The sequence below is a fragment of the Amaranthus tricolor genome, chromosome 11, assembly GCF_026212465.1.
Source record: "Amaranthus tricolor cultivar Red isolate AtriRed21 chromosome 11, ASM2621246v1, whole genome shotgun sequence".
Taxonomy (NCBI): Eukaryota; Viridiplantae; Streptophyta; class Magnoliopsida; order Caryophyllales; family Amaranthaceae; genus Amaranthus; species Amaranthus tricolor.
The window spans coordinates 21484351-21504043 of NC_080057.1; the positions used below are offsets into that span (position 1 = coordinate 21484351).

Genomic DNA, 19693 nt, shown 5'->3' on the forward strand with positions numbered 1-19693 from the left:
CTATACCAATCAAATAATACTCTTCATATACTGCTGAAATTGCATGTACAGTTGATTTTTTCATCAGCATTGTTTCTTTAGATTTAAAAATCAATAATATTCAGCACAAATTGTGCTAAAACAACATGGTAGGTTTTGAAGCATGAGTTAAGTTGATCTTCCTCCGCGACATGATCACATAACTTTACGTAGCGAGGGAACACCCGCATGGCGAAAGCTTAGACCCGAATAGCCAAAATCTATGGCAAGTTAAAAGAAATTGTCGGAGTAGTTTTATGCATTACGGGTATTTTTGCGTCGTTGGAATGGTTTCCTTAGCATTTTGGACAACGGGATCTTTGGAACTGGAATGAACTTTCCGATTATGGCCAGAGGCCAACTGCAGAAAAAGGGGGAAAACCGGAAATAGCATTAGTTATGTCAAACCTCGTTCTTGCTAGAAAATAGGGATTTTTTTTGCGTTTGCACAACCATACGAAAAATAGTAAGATTGATCTGAATCAAAGATGATCTGAACCAACTCGAAAAAACCGACCATAGAAAAAAAGCTAGTTAACATCTTAACTTCGTTAAGTTGATGAGTTCGCTCAAAGAAATTGATCGGACACATGATAAAAAATACTCCTATGTTCCTCTGAATTTGCTACATAACACAAATCAAAGCGAGAGTTTTTTTTATGTCATATAGCAAATTCAAAGGGACGCAAAGAGTACACAAAACGAAAACCGCCAACCTGAATAGACCAACGGAGATTGAAAGTAGCCAAAGTTTCCAGTTCAGTCGAACAGTTGATGTGAACTTCCCAAGAAACTCGATGATTATTATCTGTTGAAGGTGAAAGACAGCTTATAACGATCCGGTCAAGTGACTGGTCGATTTCAAAGAAAAACGAAACGAAATCAGCAACAAAGAGAGGCAGAACAACTCACCTGGAGTAAGAGTGTAATACCAATTATTCCCATGAAAAGATGGTTGCTCGTTACGCCTTTAAAAACATTCATTTCCTCTGGCTTTCGAGCATTGAACTCGTTGAATAACTGCAGAAAAACGTACGCTTTAGATTCAAATCTGCAAGTAAAAATAGGTAATCTCGATTGTTTACGAAAAGGAAGTGTACAGCTTACTTGACACAGAACAAATGCGTTGAAAATCAATGTATTCTTCAACTTATTCTGGTGCGTTAAATCGCCTTCTTTTAATTGAGAAAAGTTTGTGCTACCGAAGTTGAAAACAAGGAGTATAGCGATTTGATATACCGCCTGTAGAACAAAAAAATGTCGTAAATGACTTCAGATTAATGCAACATTTCTTTAAAATTATCGATCGATGTAAAGAAAAAACGATTACCTGTACAAGTAGATTCCTCCACATGATGTTAGTAACAAGAGGCTCCCTAAACATAAAAAAACACATCATCAAAATCAGCAATCATTTTCAAGTTTATGGATCATGCTTTGAAACATTAAGATAGATAAGAGTCCACTATCGTCAAATATTACTATAGCAAACAATGATGCAGGAGTTTGTGAGATATTTAGGTTCAAAAAACATTTTGTTCTTTATATCTCCAACACCCCATTTAGTTAACAAATACTAATTGATAGCAATATGAATGATTTCTAGTGTAAATTTTTATAATATGTATCATTTCTTATCCTAAAAATGAAAGTTAAATAAAAAAGTTTTTTTGTTCACAATTTTCCATTACCACCTAATACCACATGTTCAAATGGTAATATAATAAAATGAATTTTGTGAGAAAATTAGATTGTTAAAGGAAAATAAACATGACTATTAAATTTTTCAAGAGATATTTATACCAATACTACACTAATTTTTTTCATCACTATTTTCACTATTTAGTACCAATTACCAAATGGGCCGTAATAGGATACACTATTTATAATATATTTCGGACCCGAGCCATCAGCTTAAGCTCCTTAGACTTGGCGCTAAATATTCATTTGAAATGAGGGTTGATGAGATTCAAATCCACAACTTTCTATTATGTAGACTTTTAATATCATATTAAGGAATCAATTAAACAAAAAGATGCTTAAGTCGATTTAGATATGTTACATATATATAAGAATCATGATAAGAATCAATCTATGAATCTAAAGTCCATAATAGAACCTTCTGCCTACTGGAGCTCTACGCATAAGCTGGTTAGTCGGTGGTTCAGTGGCTAGTGCTAGTGCTCCCAAAGTATCCATGATGAGATTCACCCACAACAGCTGAATCACCAGAAATAGCAACATTTTAGAATCAGTAAGGTATTTCATACAACAAAAGAGGGCATCAACACATACTCCCTCCGTCCCTGTGAATTTACTACATTTTTTTACTAATTTTTTTTAACTTCAATTTGCATAATGTTGCAAATTTAAAGGAACAAAAAAGTATTATACGAACCTGTACTGCATTTAGAGGAATATTGCCGGAGGAGACAGCAGCGACAACGTTAATAACAAGAGCTGCTACATTCACTGTGAGCTGAAACTGTATAAATTTCTGAATATTTGCATACACAGAACGTCCCCAGCGCACAACCTGTATTCATATAGATAGTAAATGTAAGTAGGGCTTTTACTGTTTGGGGTAAAATCGACCACATTCCTCTAATCGACCCTGTGAAGGGAATACGGGTATGTATTGTCTGTCACTTTCTCTCACCTAGACCATGCTTACGAGCGGGATATTGGGTATGATGGTGAGGATGATAAACACAGTACAAAACAAAGGCTCAATATATACATCTTATACTACCTTTACAACAGAAGCAAAATTATCATCCAAGATAATGATGTCAGAGCTCTCTTTAGCAACCTCAGTTCCGGAAATGCCCATGGAAAGACCAATATCTGCCTAAAGTACAAGGTAGTAGAAAATTAAACAAGAGGAAAGTTTTAAGACGGAAATGGAATGATATAGCAAAGACATCACATATATCATCATATATAAGTATTTCAGAGAGATGAATCACTTCATGTCAAAAAATAAGAAAGCCATCTTCAATCTTTGATTTAGAAAAGAAATCACGCTACCAGACGACACAGGCACAGACAAATCAATGTACAATACTTCCCTGTTTCTTAGTGGAACTTTTTTTTGCCGCTACCCACCCTCTTTCTTAGCGGGCGGGGCCCGAGGACAAATGGCCATGGCCGATAATTTGAAATACAATCTTAAAAAAATACTACTTATTTTTTGCCGCTACCCACCCGTTTAACTTAGCGGGCGTGTGCTACCTGTCCATATATTTAAAAAATTCAAAATTGTTCAAACCCACCCGTTTTTCGAGCCGGGTGGGTTGACCCTGGTGATTAGCCTGCCCACGAACAGCTTTACCTGTGACTACTACAACATAGATAGTGTGTGAAATTAAGGAAGACAGAACGATGTGCTTTAGGAGCAGGGCAAGACCTCATGAAGTGCAGGAGCATCATTAGTTCCATCTCCTGTGACTGCTACAACGTCACCTCCCTTGCGTAAAGCTTGCACAAGCAGCAGTTTGTCATTAGGAGATGACCTACCCATCACCTTTACAAAACAAAGTAAAAAAATAGATTATATACATCACGAAGAACAGACTAGTCAGTGAAGATAACAAGGGATCTGTTTTCTGTAAGTTAGACGTACAGTTATTTTCTTGGCGACTTCCTCTCTTTCTTGCTCAGAAAGTGCACGGAATACTTTCCCTTCAATAACTGTTGGCTCAGTGGCATCCGCCTTCGGAGGAAGAATCCCACACTCGACAGCAATTGCTTTTGCTGTTTGAATGTTATCTCCAGTTACCATACGAACCTGTCATTGCAAATTTAACTTGTGATATTTGATTGATCTTACATTATTGCGTCTTTTTACATGTTTCTGGATAGATAATCAAACAAAAAAATGCATGGAATGTCGTACCTTTACACCAGCAGCTGTACAGAGTCTCACAGCTTCATCGACACCGGGTCGACAAGGATCCTACATAAGCATGTAGACAAGGCTAAGAGAAGTACATAAACAAAATGAGCTCTTAAGTCGTTATGTCTGCACTAAAGTACTATATTCATTTTTTACCTTTATGCCAACAATGGCCACCAAAATCAGATCCTCCTCGGGTAGATTCCATTTTGCCAACTCCTCCTCGTTGGTGGTTGGAACATCGTTTCTTTCATAGGGTCTATAGGCAAAAGCAACACATCGGAGGCTTTTTGCTGCCATATCATCAATGACTTCTCTGAAATACGACTGCAAATAAATTCATAAACCTTTAATTACCTCAGAAGTGCATGCTTATGTTGATAGTTATTCAGGTGACTCTTTGGTACATAATTTAAAAGTAATATTACTGTTGTAGACTGTTATTTCAGCTAAGTAATCTAGTACTATAAGATTTACAGGAATAATTATGACCTTTTCACTAGTAATAGATTTCACTGAACCATCCACATCAAGAAACTGTGTGCATGAAGCAAGAATCATCTCAGCAGCCCCTTTCCAGTGAATATGAACATCTGAGTTTGACTGCAACAATGTTTAAGTTAAATATATGATTAGTATATTGCAACTAACAATTTACTGACTTTAGGGTGTGTTTGGTAACTGGCTTTTTGCCTGACTTTAATTTTTGTTGTTTAATTGGTCAAACTTAAAAAGTATTTGGTAAATTGCTTTTAAGCCAACTGAAAATGACTTAAACGAAAATAAAAAAAAGTTACGGTTTTTCACTTTTTAATGTATTTTTTCTCAAACAAACAACCAACAAATACGCAATAGTTTTTACCAAACATTTCTATAACTAGTGGCTTAAACAACTTATTTAACGATCCATGCGTCCAACTAGTCAAACCATCCAACAACTACAATCGATTGTTTCCCTCAATAACAGCCAAGACACTTTATTCTTTCTTGAGTGGAAGATCATATATAGTTAGTATAAAGTGTCAATTTGCTGAAAGAAAAGATGAGTCCAGGCAGGCAATTACCAGCTGCAGTGCAACTCCACCTCGCTTTTTTTCTGAATTGAAAGGGCAAACATGGAGAATAATGGCTTCTGATCTTACAGATTCGAACTTCATGCCTAGCTGTGAAATTATAAAATCATACAGAATACCTTCAGAAAGATATTGAGGAAAAAAGCCATTGTATACTTCAAGATTGACAAAGAATACCTCGACTCCCCAGGACAAGATAGCCTTTTCAGTAGGAGAACCAGAAACTTCCGCCTCACCGCCATCCTATAAAAACTCAAAACATCTAAATTAACATCGATTTAGAAATTCAAAGAAAGGCACTGATTCATGCAAAAACTACACACACTGGGTGACTACACTGAGTGAACTTCATACCTCCACTACGCACTAGTATAGAAGTATAATATGAACTTGTCAAAACAAGAACCAAACATAAAAGGGAAAAGAAAGAAATACCTTGGGGGCAAAAACACTACCAGTAGTGTTAACTGCAACACCTTCAATTACAAGTGTGGATTGCTTTTTATGCATCTGGTCAGCATCGCTTGGAGGACTCATTTTCTTTTTTCCAGCATAAGCCTCAACCACAGTCATCTACAAAAGGATAACATCATGTTTTAAAATACTTACAGCAGATTGTTCTCCACATTTCCCCTCTAAATTGATTCATCAAGGAGAAGTTCACGGTTTTTTTAATCACATTCGTTGCGAAAGACAAAGTTTGTTAACCAATTTTTCATATATAAATGACCAAAATGCACCGATATTAACCTGATTCAATGTCAATGTTCCAGTTTTGTCACTACAGATAGTGGTTGCAGAACCCATAGTTTCACAAGCTGAAAGCCTCCGCACCTGGATGAAGATGAAAGTTCGAAAGGTTAAAGAAAGAACCGAAAATCTAGATGAAATTTCGAAAGGTTAAAGAAAGAACCGAAAATCTATAAAGCGGAAAAATAAAAGCCGACATACATCACAGAATTACTGTTATGATTTCAGAATCTAATAAGATAATTCTACGACCGAAATTTCTGCGGTCTATTTGATTGCTACCCTCGCACATTCAACAGTTTTAAACATTTTACAACTGACTTATATATCTCATGTAGTCATTTCCAAATTTAAGATGCATTGAAAAGAAATGCAATTTATACATACCAGTGCTTTATCTGCCATCATTTTGCGCATCGAGTAAGCTAGGCTGTCGGGAAAATCATCAAAAACAAGACAATGAGACACCAACAAATCCAGATTCCAGAACTACAAAGAAGAGGGGCAAAAATTCTCCACTCTAGTCTTACGTTAATGTAACAGCTAAGGGGAGTCCTTCAGGTACTGCAACAACCACGATAGTGACCTAAAATGTGCAGCAATTGGTCAAGAGCATGAGCTACGACCGACAATTATTAGAGATCAACAGAAGAAACTATCATACCGCAATGGTGAAAATCTTTATAAGTCCATCCATTATTTCACTGAAGCTAGTTTTTCCGCTGATGAATTGCACTTGACCATTAGGATCCTTAGTGTGACCCGTCAAATAGCTATAAGAATATCCATAAAGTTATAACTCCTGTTGAAGAATGTTCCTGCAGAAAAGTACAGTGATTCAAAAGATATGTACTTACCGCACCACCAGAACCACCAGCACAGCTAGAGCAACGGAGAGCCCAACCATGCCAATGAAGGTTGCCACTCCATTTAATCGCACCTAATTTAGATACATGTTATTAATAATGTATATATCAAACGCCAAGCTTGAGGAAAGAGGGGGAGAGGGAACCTGTAAAGGGGTTTCTTCACCGGTGTCCTCAGAGATACTTGCCATCAGTAATCCCCACTCAGTATTAATTCCAACGCCGGTTACCTAAAAACAGTAGAAGTAGTTAATACTCATAATCAAAGAATCAGCATATCCTACACAAATGTTTTTAAGTTAAACCAATACTAGTGTCACACGATTCGAAAATATCCTCGTGAATAGTGAATAAAAAATGAAATTACGATTGCTTTTAGACTATTTTGGACCAATTAGAACGAATTGCAAATTCAAAAAAAAATTAGCTGGCTAATTATGTTACACGAACCAGTACTACCAATCAAACAATAAGAACACTTACGTACCACCATATTTCCAAAACCATCTGCCACTTTACAACCAGCTAAAAGAAAGGGTGATTTTTTATCCTTGTGAACCTGCAAAAAACAAAACATACTTGAAAAAAATGAATTTTGACAAGCCTGATTAATTGAAGTGGTCTGAACAGCATACAATCTTGCTTTCTCCAGTCATGCTGGATTCATCAATTGCCAAGGAGTGACCAGATGTGAAAATTCCATCAGCAGGGACCTGGGTTTACACGATAAGTAAAAGTTATTATCCCCTGTTCATTCCGGAATCTGGAAGTAGCAAGTGAAGGGAAGAATAACTGTGCACCTGGTCTCCAATTTTAAGAGGCACGACATCACCAACAACAATGTCGTAAATAGAGATCTTCTCCCTTCTGCCACCTCTGATTACCTGCATTAACAATATTGTGTGATCATTTAGCACAAACCCGTATAAAAATCCCAAAACCCTGTTCAAGGAATACTATAAAGAACTGGTTTTTATAATTACTCACTTCTAGTTGTATATTCCTTTTCTCTGCATTCAAATTTTGAAACTGAAGAGATTGTCGATAATCACTGGTGGCTATTGATTAAGAAAATTAAGGTTAATATTCCTCATGTCTATTGCACAAGCAGAAGTAATGGTAAAAAAAGATCAAAATGCACCGGCAATGAAAAAAAAAAAATGAACCATACTGATGAACTGAACAAAAAAGAAAAGTCAAGGATCTGCAAACATATTTTCCTAGAAGTCTAATGAATCATGAATATTCATCCCTACTCTCATTTCTTTATGTACGGTAGAAAGGGTGCTTCTTGATTGTGAGCTATTCAAGATCCATATTTTAAGATTTACAAAATTATAGAGATACTTAAAATTTAAATCCCATCAATAGAAGTATCTAAACCTCCTAACTGATTAATTGTATCAATGTCAATATCTAAGTTTAAAGAATATCAGCATATGATCGAGGAAAAACATTCGTATCCTAGAAGTATCCATATGTTATAATCTGTAACCTCTAAGTTTTAAATAATGTCAATCTTTTCCTGTCATACAATTTTGAGTTGCTGTTTTCAATAAGAATGGGTTGATATAAAAAAAAGGAAAATGTCAGCATCTTTACACTATAGCTATAGCATCTTCCAAAGCCTCAATACAAATGGTTTTAAGATAACAAGCATACCAGTAACATATATGACAAGCAGCACTGCAAAAACAATGCTTCCTCCATCATACCAACCTTCCTCAAGACCCTGCATTCAGAATTTGTAGTCAAGATACAGACTGGAGAAAAAAGTGACTATAAGTGGGAAAGCATCAACACAATCAATGACTACCAGGAAACTAAAAGCCCCGTCAACCCATGGTTCAAATCCCCCCTCCTCACCCTCATCCGTAGATCATGCAAAATGCTTACGACTACCAGTGACTGCAACAGTCAGTCTTGAGAAAAGATTGATTACAGGGGAAGTTTGAAACGATAAGAGCATTATTGGTTTGCCAAAAATTAAGATTGGAAACGGAATCAAGATAGTAAATCCATTATCAGTTGTTTGTTTCCTGATATCAATAATCGATTCTGTTACAAGAGGAAACCAATACCTTTCATTTGTTACCACTTACCTCTCCTCCACCACCGGTGACAATTGATCATTTTTTCTCTTTGTTTTTTTATTGTGTTTCCCTCCTCTTCATCTATATTATCAAGTGATACCAATTTCATTTTTTAAGTGTTTCCAACAAATAATATCAACTATCCTTATCATTACTGTTTTCATTTCTCAAGTGTTTCTATTTAATCCCATTTCCCAGCCTATTTATATCAACCGACCCCTAAATTACTATGAGAAAACTATCAAATCCATGGTTTAGAGTGCACTGCACCCTCAATTATAGTATTCAAAGTTGTGGATGCTTAAGAGAACTAGTGACATTCCAATTTCCAAGAGACATGAATATATACTTTATTTTCACAAGAAACAACTCCATATAGGAAAAATTGGAAGAGATTTGTTTGTGACTGTTGATGTTTAAAAAGAAATAGAACAAAATAAAGAAAATGCCTAACATACCTCAGTATGTATCCCTAATGCTAATGAAAAAACTGCAGCTATGATCAAGATGATAAGAGTCGTGTCTTGCCACGACTCCCACAGAAAGGACTGCAAAATAAGAAGTTAATTTAATCAGAAAACATTCTATAGACTGAAAAATGAAGAGAAGTTTTGAAACTGTTTATTATTAACAGTGGACAATATAATTACCAAGAAACCCTTTCCTTTTTTGGTAGGATATGTATTTGATCCAAAAGTATTCTTTCGCTTTACAATATCATCCACATCCCCAGGGACTCCTGTTTCTAAGTTAGTGCTAAGCTTAGCTTCTAGTCCTTTAACCTGAAAGGTGCAATGATGTGGAGCCAGTTAACATTATAGATAGCAAAGGGTAGAAATTGATAAAAGATTTACTTACACCCCCATATTGCTCAAGAGCTGAAAGATTATTATCCCTAGTCATTGCAGTAAGTTGTTCAAGTCCAATTCCAAAATCACTAGTTTCTATTGGCGATGACGTTGAAGGGTCTAACCCTAGTGCATAACACGAAATCAACATAATAAGAAATTGTCAAAGGAAACATAACATAAAAATGTTCCATTTGTATATAAAGCTCAAAGCATAAGATCGAGTGATACCAATATCGCGTTCCCCAGCCAATTTAAAAAGCATTGCTGCCTAATAATGAATCACCGAAAGAAACAAAAATTTAGATTGAGGAATCAATATCTGTTTAAGAACGGAAGCAAGAAAAATAGTGGTTACGTAAACATGAAGAAAGTCTCTATAACTTACTCTCACGACTTGTGCATGTGCTCTTATCATTCTCCTCCTCTGCTCTTTATCTTCACCCATATTTAAGTCTAAGGTGTAGCGAAATCGACGGGAAGCATTGAGCACAAGTGCTGCTTGCTGCAGTGAGCGGTATACATATCAGAATAATGTATGGAAGAAATTTTTGTAATTAACATCGTAAAGTAAGAATGACGTGTATTATCAAGACATAAATAAGTTTCAAGAACATTAGAAAACGATAATGTCAAGGAACCAACTCAACCAAAAGCTTAAGCTTATGGTTGAAGCCCCAGGATATGTTATATACTCTAACACGCCCCCTCACACGAGAGCCCTTTGGGCTAGAAGTGTGGATGCAACACATGTTCTCCTCATACATGGTGCTCAATATTCCACTTTGAATGAGGGGTGGTTGAGATTCGAACCCGTGACCTTTTGTCACATTGGCTTCTGATACAATGTCAAGGAACCAACTCAACCAAAAGCTTAAGCTTATGGTTGAAGCCCCAGGATATGTTATATACTCTAACAGATAATAAGACATCAATGCTGAATATCTAAGAATCTCAATTGCCCTTCCTAACAAATAATTAATCTCCAAGATGCGTTTATGATAGTAAAATTCACACTAAACCACCAATTCACAATGAATAAAAATCAACAGCCTTTTATTCATAAGATAATAATAAAGATCTTATTTAACTTTAACAAAGCAATGTGTAATACAAAGATCTTGTTTCCCAAAGTGCTACACTTGCAATGGCACTGCTAAATGGCCTGAAAAATCTGATATTCACTTCAGCAAACATCGTCCAAGATGGTCATTTCTACAATTTCATTTTTCATGCCCCAGCACACCACAAGAACTCTTCTAGCCACCATAATCACCGTAGCACTAATATGAAACCTCAACTGCGCCCAAGAGATGTTGCGAAAGATCACAAGTATAATACTAGCAGCAGAAATAAATGTTTCCATTTGTGTGTAAACAAAAATAGGCTAACAAACTTCTCTAGAAAAACTAGAGGATAAAAACTTTATAATGCACTCAAATGTATTTTCACTTTTTTTATATATTCTTGCAAAAATAATGCGTAGCATATTTATACTAATCCTATTACTAAAACATAAGTGGTAAAAGACATATCTTTTACCTCAACCATCAACAACAGAGATAAAGAGAAAACTATCCTATAATTTCTCTAGTACATTCTATTTTGCGTTTCTCATACTAAGTTTACTCTTATTCATTTATAAGTTTTTCTCCTCAATATAGGAGGATACAAACCAACAAATCTCCCCCTTCCAACAAATTGGTTTCAGAGCCAAGTTCATATAAGTTGTGTATAACAAAATGGAAGATTCTACGGTTACCCTTTCAGGAATGATAAAACTTAGATCCTACAATTATTCAACGTGGAAGCCTCGAATGGAAGACATCCTTTACTGTAGGGATTTGTATAAGCCCATTGAGGAAGAAATAAGCCAAGAGCAAAAACAGAAGATGTTTGGAAGCTGGAGAATCGTAAGGCAGTTGGGTTAATCCAACAGCACATTGATCAAAGTATTTTTTAACACGTAGCAAACGACGCTAATGCCTACATGTTATGAAAGAAGCTGCAATCAATGTATGAGAGGAAGACAACCTTAAATAAAGCTACATCGGTAAGGAGATTGGTTCGTCTTCAATATAAAGAAGGAAAGAACATGGCTGAACATATGAATGAATTTCAAGGCATTGTTAATCAACTAGCAAATGTTAGCATGAACATAGAAGATGAAGCTCAAGCCTTATTACTCCTTAGCTCATTGCCTAATAGCTAGGAAACGCTTGTTATCTCATTGAGCAATTCGGTTCTAAATGGTCAACTCACTACTGATATGGTGAAAGATAGCTTGTTCAATGAATAAGCTTGTAGAAAAGAATTTTCCTCTGGAAGTTCAGGTGAAGCGCATGTTGCTAAAACTAGGGGGAGACCATCATGCAGAGGCTCCCAAAGTCATGATAAATCAAGGGGCAGTTAAAAATCAAAGAAGAAATGGTGTCCTACTAAAAGAAAGATTTTTAGAAGCAAAGATGTTGTCTTCTTTGAAGATCAAACTACTGAAGATAAAGAAAATTTGGAAAATCAACAGCATCCCAAGAAGAGTTGCCTATAATCATGGTTCTTGTTCCTTCTCCAGACGCAATTGATATTCTTAGGGAAGATGTGCACCAAGAAGATGAACCTCATAATAATGTTGATGAAGAAGATGAACAAAATGGCACAGGGAGGTCACCACGATCACCAGGTACAAGGCAGACCGTTAGAGAACATAGACCTCCAGCATGGTTAGCAAGTGGTGACTGGTGACTATGTTACACTTACTGAAAGGGGAAAGCCAGAATCTTACCAAGAGGCTCTAAAAGATATCCATCAAGAAGAATGGATTGAAGCCATGCAAAATGAGGTGAGGTCATGCATGATAATCATACATTTGAGTTGGTAGAGTTACCTAAGGGTCGCCGAGCACTCGAGAACAGGTGGGTGTTCAGATTGAAGACTTAAGAAAATAATCCACAACCAAGATACAAAGCAAGGTTGGTTGTAAAGGGGTTCAGTCAGAAGAAAGGTATTGACTTTGAAGAAGTCTTTTCACCAATGGTAAAAATGTCGTCAATACGAGTTTTTCTTGGTACTGCACCAAGCATGGACTTAGAGATTGAACAACTAGATGTGAAAACAACCTTCCTACATGGTGATTTAGCAAAAGAATTATACATGGAGCAACCTGCGGGATTTCGGGTTAAAGGAAAAGAGCACACGGTATGTCGTTTGAAGAAGAGCTTATATGACTTAAAGCAAGCTCCACGACAGTGGCATCGAAAATTTGAATCTTTTATGAAGGATCATAAATACCAAAGGACAAAATCTGATCATTGTGTGTTCTTCAAAAGGTTTGTAGAGGGAGATTTTATAATTTTACTCCTCTATGTTGATGATATGCTGATAATTGGTTGAGATAGAAATAAGATCGCAAATTTGAAAAAGGCAATGAACAAGTTCTTTGCCATGAAGAACTTGGGACAGGCAACGCAAATATTGGGTATAAAATTTCCCAGGAAAAACAAGAAGTTATGGCACAAGAAAGATACTTAGAGAAGCTGCTCGAGAGGTTCAACATGCACAAGGATAAACCAGTGAGCTCTCCACTCGCAGGTCACTTCAAATTGCGTTCTCAACAATGCCCCACAAGTGAGAATGAAAGAGAGCAGATGAGTAAAATTCCTTATGCATCTACAGACCACAATTTGATGTATGCTATGGTTTACACCAAGCCTAATCTTGCTCATTCAGCGGGAAGCAGTTTGATGGATTCTCAAATATCTTTGAGGTACAACCAAGATGTCCTTATGTTTCGGAACGGGAAGGCCTGTGTTACATGGGTACACAGATGCAGACATGGCAAATGATGTTGATTCATGAAAGTCAGTATCAGGTTATATGATGACTTTTTCAGGGGAGCTGTTAACGCACTATCCATAACTAAAGCTTTAGTATATTGCTGAAACTGAAGCTTGGAAAGAGCTCTTATGGATGAAGAGGTTTCTACAAGAGCTAGGTGTCAATCAAGAAAAATATATTTTGTATTATGATAATCAGAGTGCTATTCATCTTGCAAAGAATCCCACATTTCATGCACAGATCAAACATGTGGATGTACGTTATCACTAGATTAGAGATGTTCTACACTCTAAGTTGTTGTATTTGGATAAAATTCATACATACCAAAATGGTTCAGATATGATGACCAAAGTTGTTACGATTGGAAAGTTTGATGTGTACAGAAATATAGCTGGACTTTCTCGATACTCAATATAAGTCGGAAGGGGGAGATTTGTTGGTTATATCCCCTATATTGAGGAGAAAAACTTATAAATGAATAAGAGGAAACTTAGGATAAGAAACGCATACTCGAATGTGCTAGAGAAATTAGAGTATAGTTTTTCTCTTTATCTCTGTTGTTGATGGTTGAGGTAAAAGATGTCTTTTACCACTTATGTTTTAGTAACAGGATTAGTATAAATACTACACATTATTTTTGTAAGAATATATAAAAAAGTGAAAATATGTTTTGAGTGCATTATAAAGTTTTTTTCCTCTAGTTTTTCTAGAGAAGTTTGTTAGCCTACAGAAGAGCTTCTATAGTTCCGCTGCTAGTATTATAATTGTGATCTTTTCCAACAAGAGACCCATAGTTCTTGGCATGGTGTTAAAACGCGGTCGCGGTCACGATTACGGTCATATGGTTCATTGACTGGATGCATCACGAGTCATATGATTCATTGACTGGATGTCTCGAAATCCAGTTCGAAATAGCCTACAGAAGAGCTTCTATAGCCATTTTCCAGCATAAACTTGACCTCTTCCATCAAAATAAGAGTAGGGAAGAACATTTTGAGACCTCTTTATCTAGGTACCCCACTGTATACATAGTATTTGCGAATCCAAAATGGTGCAACTTTAATTTCATAACATTCATGATTCAACTCAACGCCCCCAGTTATTATCAGGTCATATTTTGCAAAATATTCGTACTAGGTTTATCTTCATTGTATGAAAATTTTCTCCTGGAAATGTCTTTCACAAGAGTCTTTTCTGAGCCTCTCAAACAATCTTGACAAGTTACTTGTAAAAATAGTACTTCTAAACCTCCTTAGAACCAGCCAAGCACATAATTACATGTGTACAAACTTGTCTTTGTCATACTTGTTATGATTATTTAATATGTACCCCCAAAAAATTAACAATTTTTTTATTTCATAAAAACCATTTTAATACCATATCTTGTTAAAGTGCACCTTATAATGAAATCCATCAATAGGCCATATTGATTCTAAATTCCAATAATCCAACACTAAACTAGTGACATTACATTACATCCAAATAAACAACAAACAGCACACAAGCACAAAATCAAAAAATCAAAAAATCAAAAAAGTAAATAAGTCATACATATGTTCGTTGAACTGCACATATAAGAAATAAACCCCAAAGATTTGAAATAACGTGCAAATCAATCGCAATCATTTATGAAATCGCGCAATTTTGTGTAATTGTTCGATTCCAATTAAACCTTCCTGGCTTCCTTAATTACAGTTGTATAAAAATTGTACTGTTACTTAAGTATAATATAATATTGAATAATTTGCGTATTACAACAAGTTTAGGACTTTTAAGAATTACAGCCTAAGTGTTTATTTTTTGCGAATTATAACTACAAAAGTATTAAGGTTTATAGCTTTCAGGCCAAATCTCAAAATTCCGACCACTTAACATAAAATTCTAACCACCAAAATGGTCGGAATTATGTGATTTGGCTTGAATGATGTAAATTTTGATACTTTGGTGACTGTAATTCGCATACGCAAAAAATAAACATTGAGGCTGTAATTTGCAAAAGTTCTAAACTTTAAGGTTGCAGTTTGCAAATTATTCTATAATATACTAAATAAGAATACATTATGAGAATTAAGAATTACATTAAAATATTGAAGGATATTCATAGCATAAATAACATTTGTGGAGTTACAATGATGGAGTTACATTAAAATATTGAAGAATATTCATAGCAGTTTGCAAATTATTCTATAATTTTAGGTCGGCTAAAAAAATCAATAAATCAGTCTCATTTATCATCACCACGAAAGCTCCATTAAACAATAGCAATATTAAAATGATAAACCATGCATAATTAGTGTTGAACAAAGTTTGGTTTAAACCGCAAATTAAATCGGACCAAATCGTAATTTTAGTACGAGAAAACCATGCATAATTAGTCTAGTCTGGGTTTTTTTCAAAAAAATATGGTTTACGTTCTGGTCTCGATTTTTTATTACTTAGACCAAATCAGATTGCAAACCGTAGTACGAGAAAACCCAAAAAAAGATTGCTACGTACATATTTGTAGTTATTTTTATTTAGTAATATATAGTTGAATCATGTTGACTAATTATTGTAGATGTCAAATATTTAAATAAACACATATATTAATTTGGAAAAATATAAAAATAAAAAACACTACAGCTTCGTAATACTGTCTGGTCCGGTCCGATCTGGAATTTTCCAAATCAAATCATTTTAGTTTGGTATAATTCTACTCTCAGACTTGACCAAATCGAAAGGTGTGATGAGCATAATTATCAAATTAGAAAGTGAAAGTTCATACCCTCCAACGCCGGAGAGATTCATGTGGAGCATTTTTAGTATGTGCGATATCAAAAGGATCATCCACAAACTCCTCCTCATCCTCATAATAGGGTTGATGAGCAGCCTCGACGTCAGCAGATTCCGGCGGAGAAACTTCCTTATTCGAAGTTACCTTTTGGGCACCCGCCATTATCAATTATCCTTTGTATATCTCCTCAAATTCGTTGCGTTTTTTTCTCAAATTCACAAATTAACACAAAACCCCCAAAAACTCCAAAAAAATTTAAGGAGAAATGGCACCGTCTTGTTTTGGGGGAAAACAAACTAGTACGGAGCCACCACCCCCTACTTAAAAATAACGAAAACGAAAATTAAAACCAATAAGAAATTATGACTATATATTCTGCAATTGAAATATCAACCAAACAATGAGAGTGGATTCAAAAAGAAAAATGAGGGAAATGAAAAAAAAGGGTCAAATCAAAATCCACAAAGGAGAAACATCAAAAATGTATGATTATGAGAAAAAATAGGACAAATCACCCATGTTTGAGTTGGGAATAATCTAAAAATAGTTGTAATCTATAAAATGTTCACGTAAATTATCAAAAAGAAATATATTTTGGAAGGCTACTGGAAATTTTTTGTACGACAGCTGTGCCATCTTTGAAGTCATCTCCGTGATTGGAGGTTGAAATTAGGGGTGATTGGAATTGGAAGTGTGCGGTGCGAAACTGCGAATAAAGTAGTTAACTGTTGTAGTATACTGTATATAGAAATTGAGTGCGCCATGAAAGACATGCAATGGTCCAGTGCCATGAAAGACATACAAGACTTGAAGTAGTCCCTCTGGTTGATACTTACGTATACACAGCACCGGCTAATTGAGTATGATTATACTCGGCTCGACCTAAAATAGACCATATATAAAAACTAAATTAAATTAACAATATGTGTACGTGCACATATGAGCCTAATTGAACAAACGTGATCTAAAGTATCTGATCCAAAACTCTTCCATACCTCTATATGCTATTAGGGATGGTTATAGGGCGAGTCTAAAGTAGGTCCAATCAAACCCAGATCCAAAATCAGACCCTAAAAGTCCAAAATTTTCAAACCTAGATCCCGATCCTTCGAATTTGATGAATTTAGGATCTTTAATGGGTCTAAAACTATGTTCATCCAAACAAATCCTAACACATTCTAAATCAGAAAGAACGCAGCATAAGTAACAAAAACTAGTCGAACTAGTTGAAGGTGCAGAAACAAATAAATACATATCAATGTTTGTTTTGCATGGAAGAAAAATTAAGCATAAACTATATGAATCTAGTTGATAAACTTAGCACAAGTGTCATGCTTTTTAATTGAATTTCCAAGTTTATTATACTATTATATGATATTTAACTAGGTAGGAAGAACATCCCTCATTCTATTGACCTCCAAAACTCCATCAATGCTCCTCTGGTTGGGTTTAAGAGTCAATTAGACAATCAAAACCCAAAAATCTTCCACCACATTAATTAATTATTATTCGGGTCCAAGTCCGGGTTTGAAGAGTGGGTTTAGGGTTCGGGTCTAGAGGTCGGATCCGAGTCTGGATCTAAACCTCTAGATCCGGACCCAGATCCCTTAATCAATTTTTAGATCCAGATCTAACCCGGATCCAATAGGTCTCAAAAAATAAGAACCAGACCATTAAAAAGGGCGAGTCCAATAGGATTCTGGATCCATCACCATTTCTATATGCTAATAGTATATCTTGGTGAGTTAGCTAAATTTATGTTTTGAGTTGTTTTTAAAGGAAGGACACTAAGTGTCTTGAGAGACCGTCTTTTTTCTAAAGCGCATCACTATTTATAAAAACACCTACTATGCACACATATTTCAAAAAACACCTATTACAATTTTTGGTATTTATTTTGTATACTGAAGTAGACATATAAATACTTACAGCACATAACATAAACTCCTACACCAATAACTTATACCTACAATATATAACATAAATTCCTACAGTACATAACATATATATATATACAACAAATAACCTAAACACTTACAACACATAATAAAAATACCTACAACACATAATAAAAATACCAACAGCAAATAACATAAACACCTACAGTACATAATCTAAACTCTTACAGCAAATAAACTAAACACCTACTTGACAACTTTAGCATGTGTAAAACACCTACTTGACATATTGTGAACCTCTACTTGACGTATACTAAATGTCTTCTTTGAGATATTCTAAAACCCTACCGAGTAAGCGGGCAATTACACTACATTTTTCCGTTTGTATTTTTAAAAAATCTAATAGGTGGGTCAAATTGAGACCATCTCTTTAGAAGACGCTCTCTCACAACAATTTGTGAAGGAAGTATGAGGAGTTATTTTTTGTATTTTTATCCAATAGAGAAAGATTGAATTGAATTAATGATATTAAATAAATTTAAAATGTATGGACGAGATTATAAAGTTGACATCATTGCAGTGACGGCCGCGATCGCGGTAAAGGAAGTAATTGGATTACCATAATGCTTAAATATCGATCGGAACATAAGAGAACCGTTGATACAGCCTGGAACACGGTTTTTATACCTTTACTATACGAAAATTATCAATTCGTTTGTTTTGAAAATCAATGCAATATGACCTTGTTTTACACTATGGTTGACACTACATTATTATAGTTGAGTGTACGATCACATTTTTCGGTTAGAAAAACATAACTTGTTGTATAAGGTGGTTTCACCGTAAGACGCACCAGAACACAAGTTAAATAACTCATCTAAAACATATTATAAAGATATGTACTCATTAATTTAAAATCGTCCCGTGAGACTAACGAAGTAGCTATGGAAAAAATTGGCATCAACAGTCAAAGGTTATCCAATTCCAAGAAAGTCAGTCATCCTTCATTATTGATGCACTTTGGAAAAAATGGCATCAACTTTAGAAAGGACTTTATTTACCTTAACAACTTGTCAATACTCATAAAATTTTCTTTGTTGTTTAGTGCAACTGTGCAAGTATCCATCTGAGCCTACTCTGACTCAAGAGTACATTAAATTCAATACTGCCTTTTTCTTTATCCACAAATATAGTCCTTTGCATGTAACATTAATTGTCACTTTACTTTCACTCACTCAGATCCTATTTTTGAGCGAGATATTAAGATCGAGGATAATTATAACAATTTAAATATATAAGATCCACTCACATAATAGATAGGTTAATTTTAAATTTTCTTTTTGTTTTATTAATTTTGATATTGAAAAGTAAAAGGAACGAACCAAAAAAGAAATTACGACAATTTCAAAGGGGTGTCGAAAGTATTTGGTTCTCCCAACTATTGTTTGATTTTTTCTGTGAGCGTGATATACCGGATATGATGATGAGTATTATTTACTTCTCGACTCTTGTTGTGCAATGTTCTCATTCTTTTTTCTAAGTATAGTTTAGCTAATTTCTTCACCTCAGGTTTTGTGGTTCAACGAGATCAGAGCATCTATGATCCATCATAACTAAAAGTTGGCATTTCCAAGGATAGTTT

General features: G+C 35.1%; 1 protein-coding gene across 2 annotated transcripts; it reads right to left on the reverse strand.

Annotated features, from left to right (window-relative positions):
* Positions 1-3: 3 nt before the first annotated feature.
* Positions 4-17143, reverse strand: LOC130826729 (calcium-transporting ATPase 9, plasma membrane-type-like). Of its 2 annotated transcripts, XM_057692293.1 has the most exons (33): positions 16145-17142; positions 9935-10051; positions 9778-9817; positions 9557-9672; positions 9349-9480; positions 9157-9246; positions 8268-8337; positions 7593-7663; positions 7406-7489; positions 7241-7318; positions 7093-7164; positions 6752-6835; positions 6597-6679; positions 6404-6512; positions 6270-6325; positions 6127-6169; positions 5740-5823; positions 5425-5562; positions 5167-5232; positions 4981-5079; positions 4409-4519; positions 4073-4243; positions 3917-3976; positions 3644-3808; positions 3428-3544; positions 2771-2869; positions 2417-2554; positions 2138-2238; positions 1349-1394; positions 1126-1260; positions 931-1038; positions 735-826; positions 4-379 (listed from the first exon to the last, which is right to left on the reverse strand). In XM_057692293.1, exons 1-33 carry the CDS (start codon positions 16313-16315, stop codon positions 274-276), a joined length of 3252 nt encoding a protein of 1083 aa, XP_057548276.1. In that variant the 5' UTR covers positions 16316-17142; the 3' UTR covers positions 4-273. The 2 variants fall into 2 exon arrangements, with proteins under 2 accessions (XP_057548276.1, XP_057548277.1); XM_057692294.1 differs by lacking the exon at positions 2771-2869 and having other exon boundaries at positions 16145-17143.
* Between the last annotated feature and the right edge of the window lie 2550 nt (positions 17144-19693).

What these genes read in the sequence shown, in the direction of transcription:
- LOC130826729 (XM_057692293.1), bottom strand. Translation starts at nt 16,315, where the DNA reads ATGGCGGGTGCCCAAAAGGTAACTTCGAATAAGGAAGTTTCTCCGCCG. An exon ending in AAGTCGCCAAGAAAATAACT is followed by an intron (nt 3,545 to 3,643) that starts GTACGTCTAACT and finishes TGTTTTGTAAAG; the next exon opens with GTGATGGGTAGGTCATCTCC. An exon ending in ATGCTCCTGCACTTCATGAG is followed by an intron (nt 2,870 to 3,427) that starts GTCTTGCCCTGC and finishes CTTGTACTTTAG; the next exon opens with GCAGATATTGGTCTTTCCAT.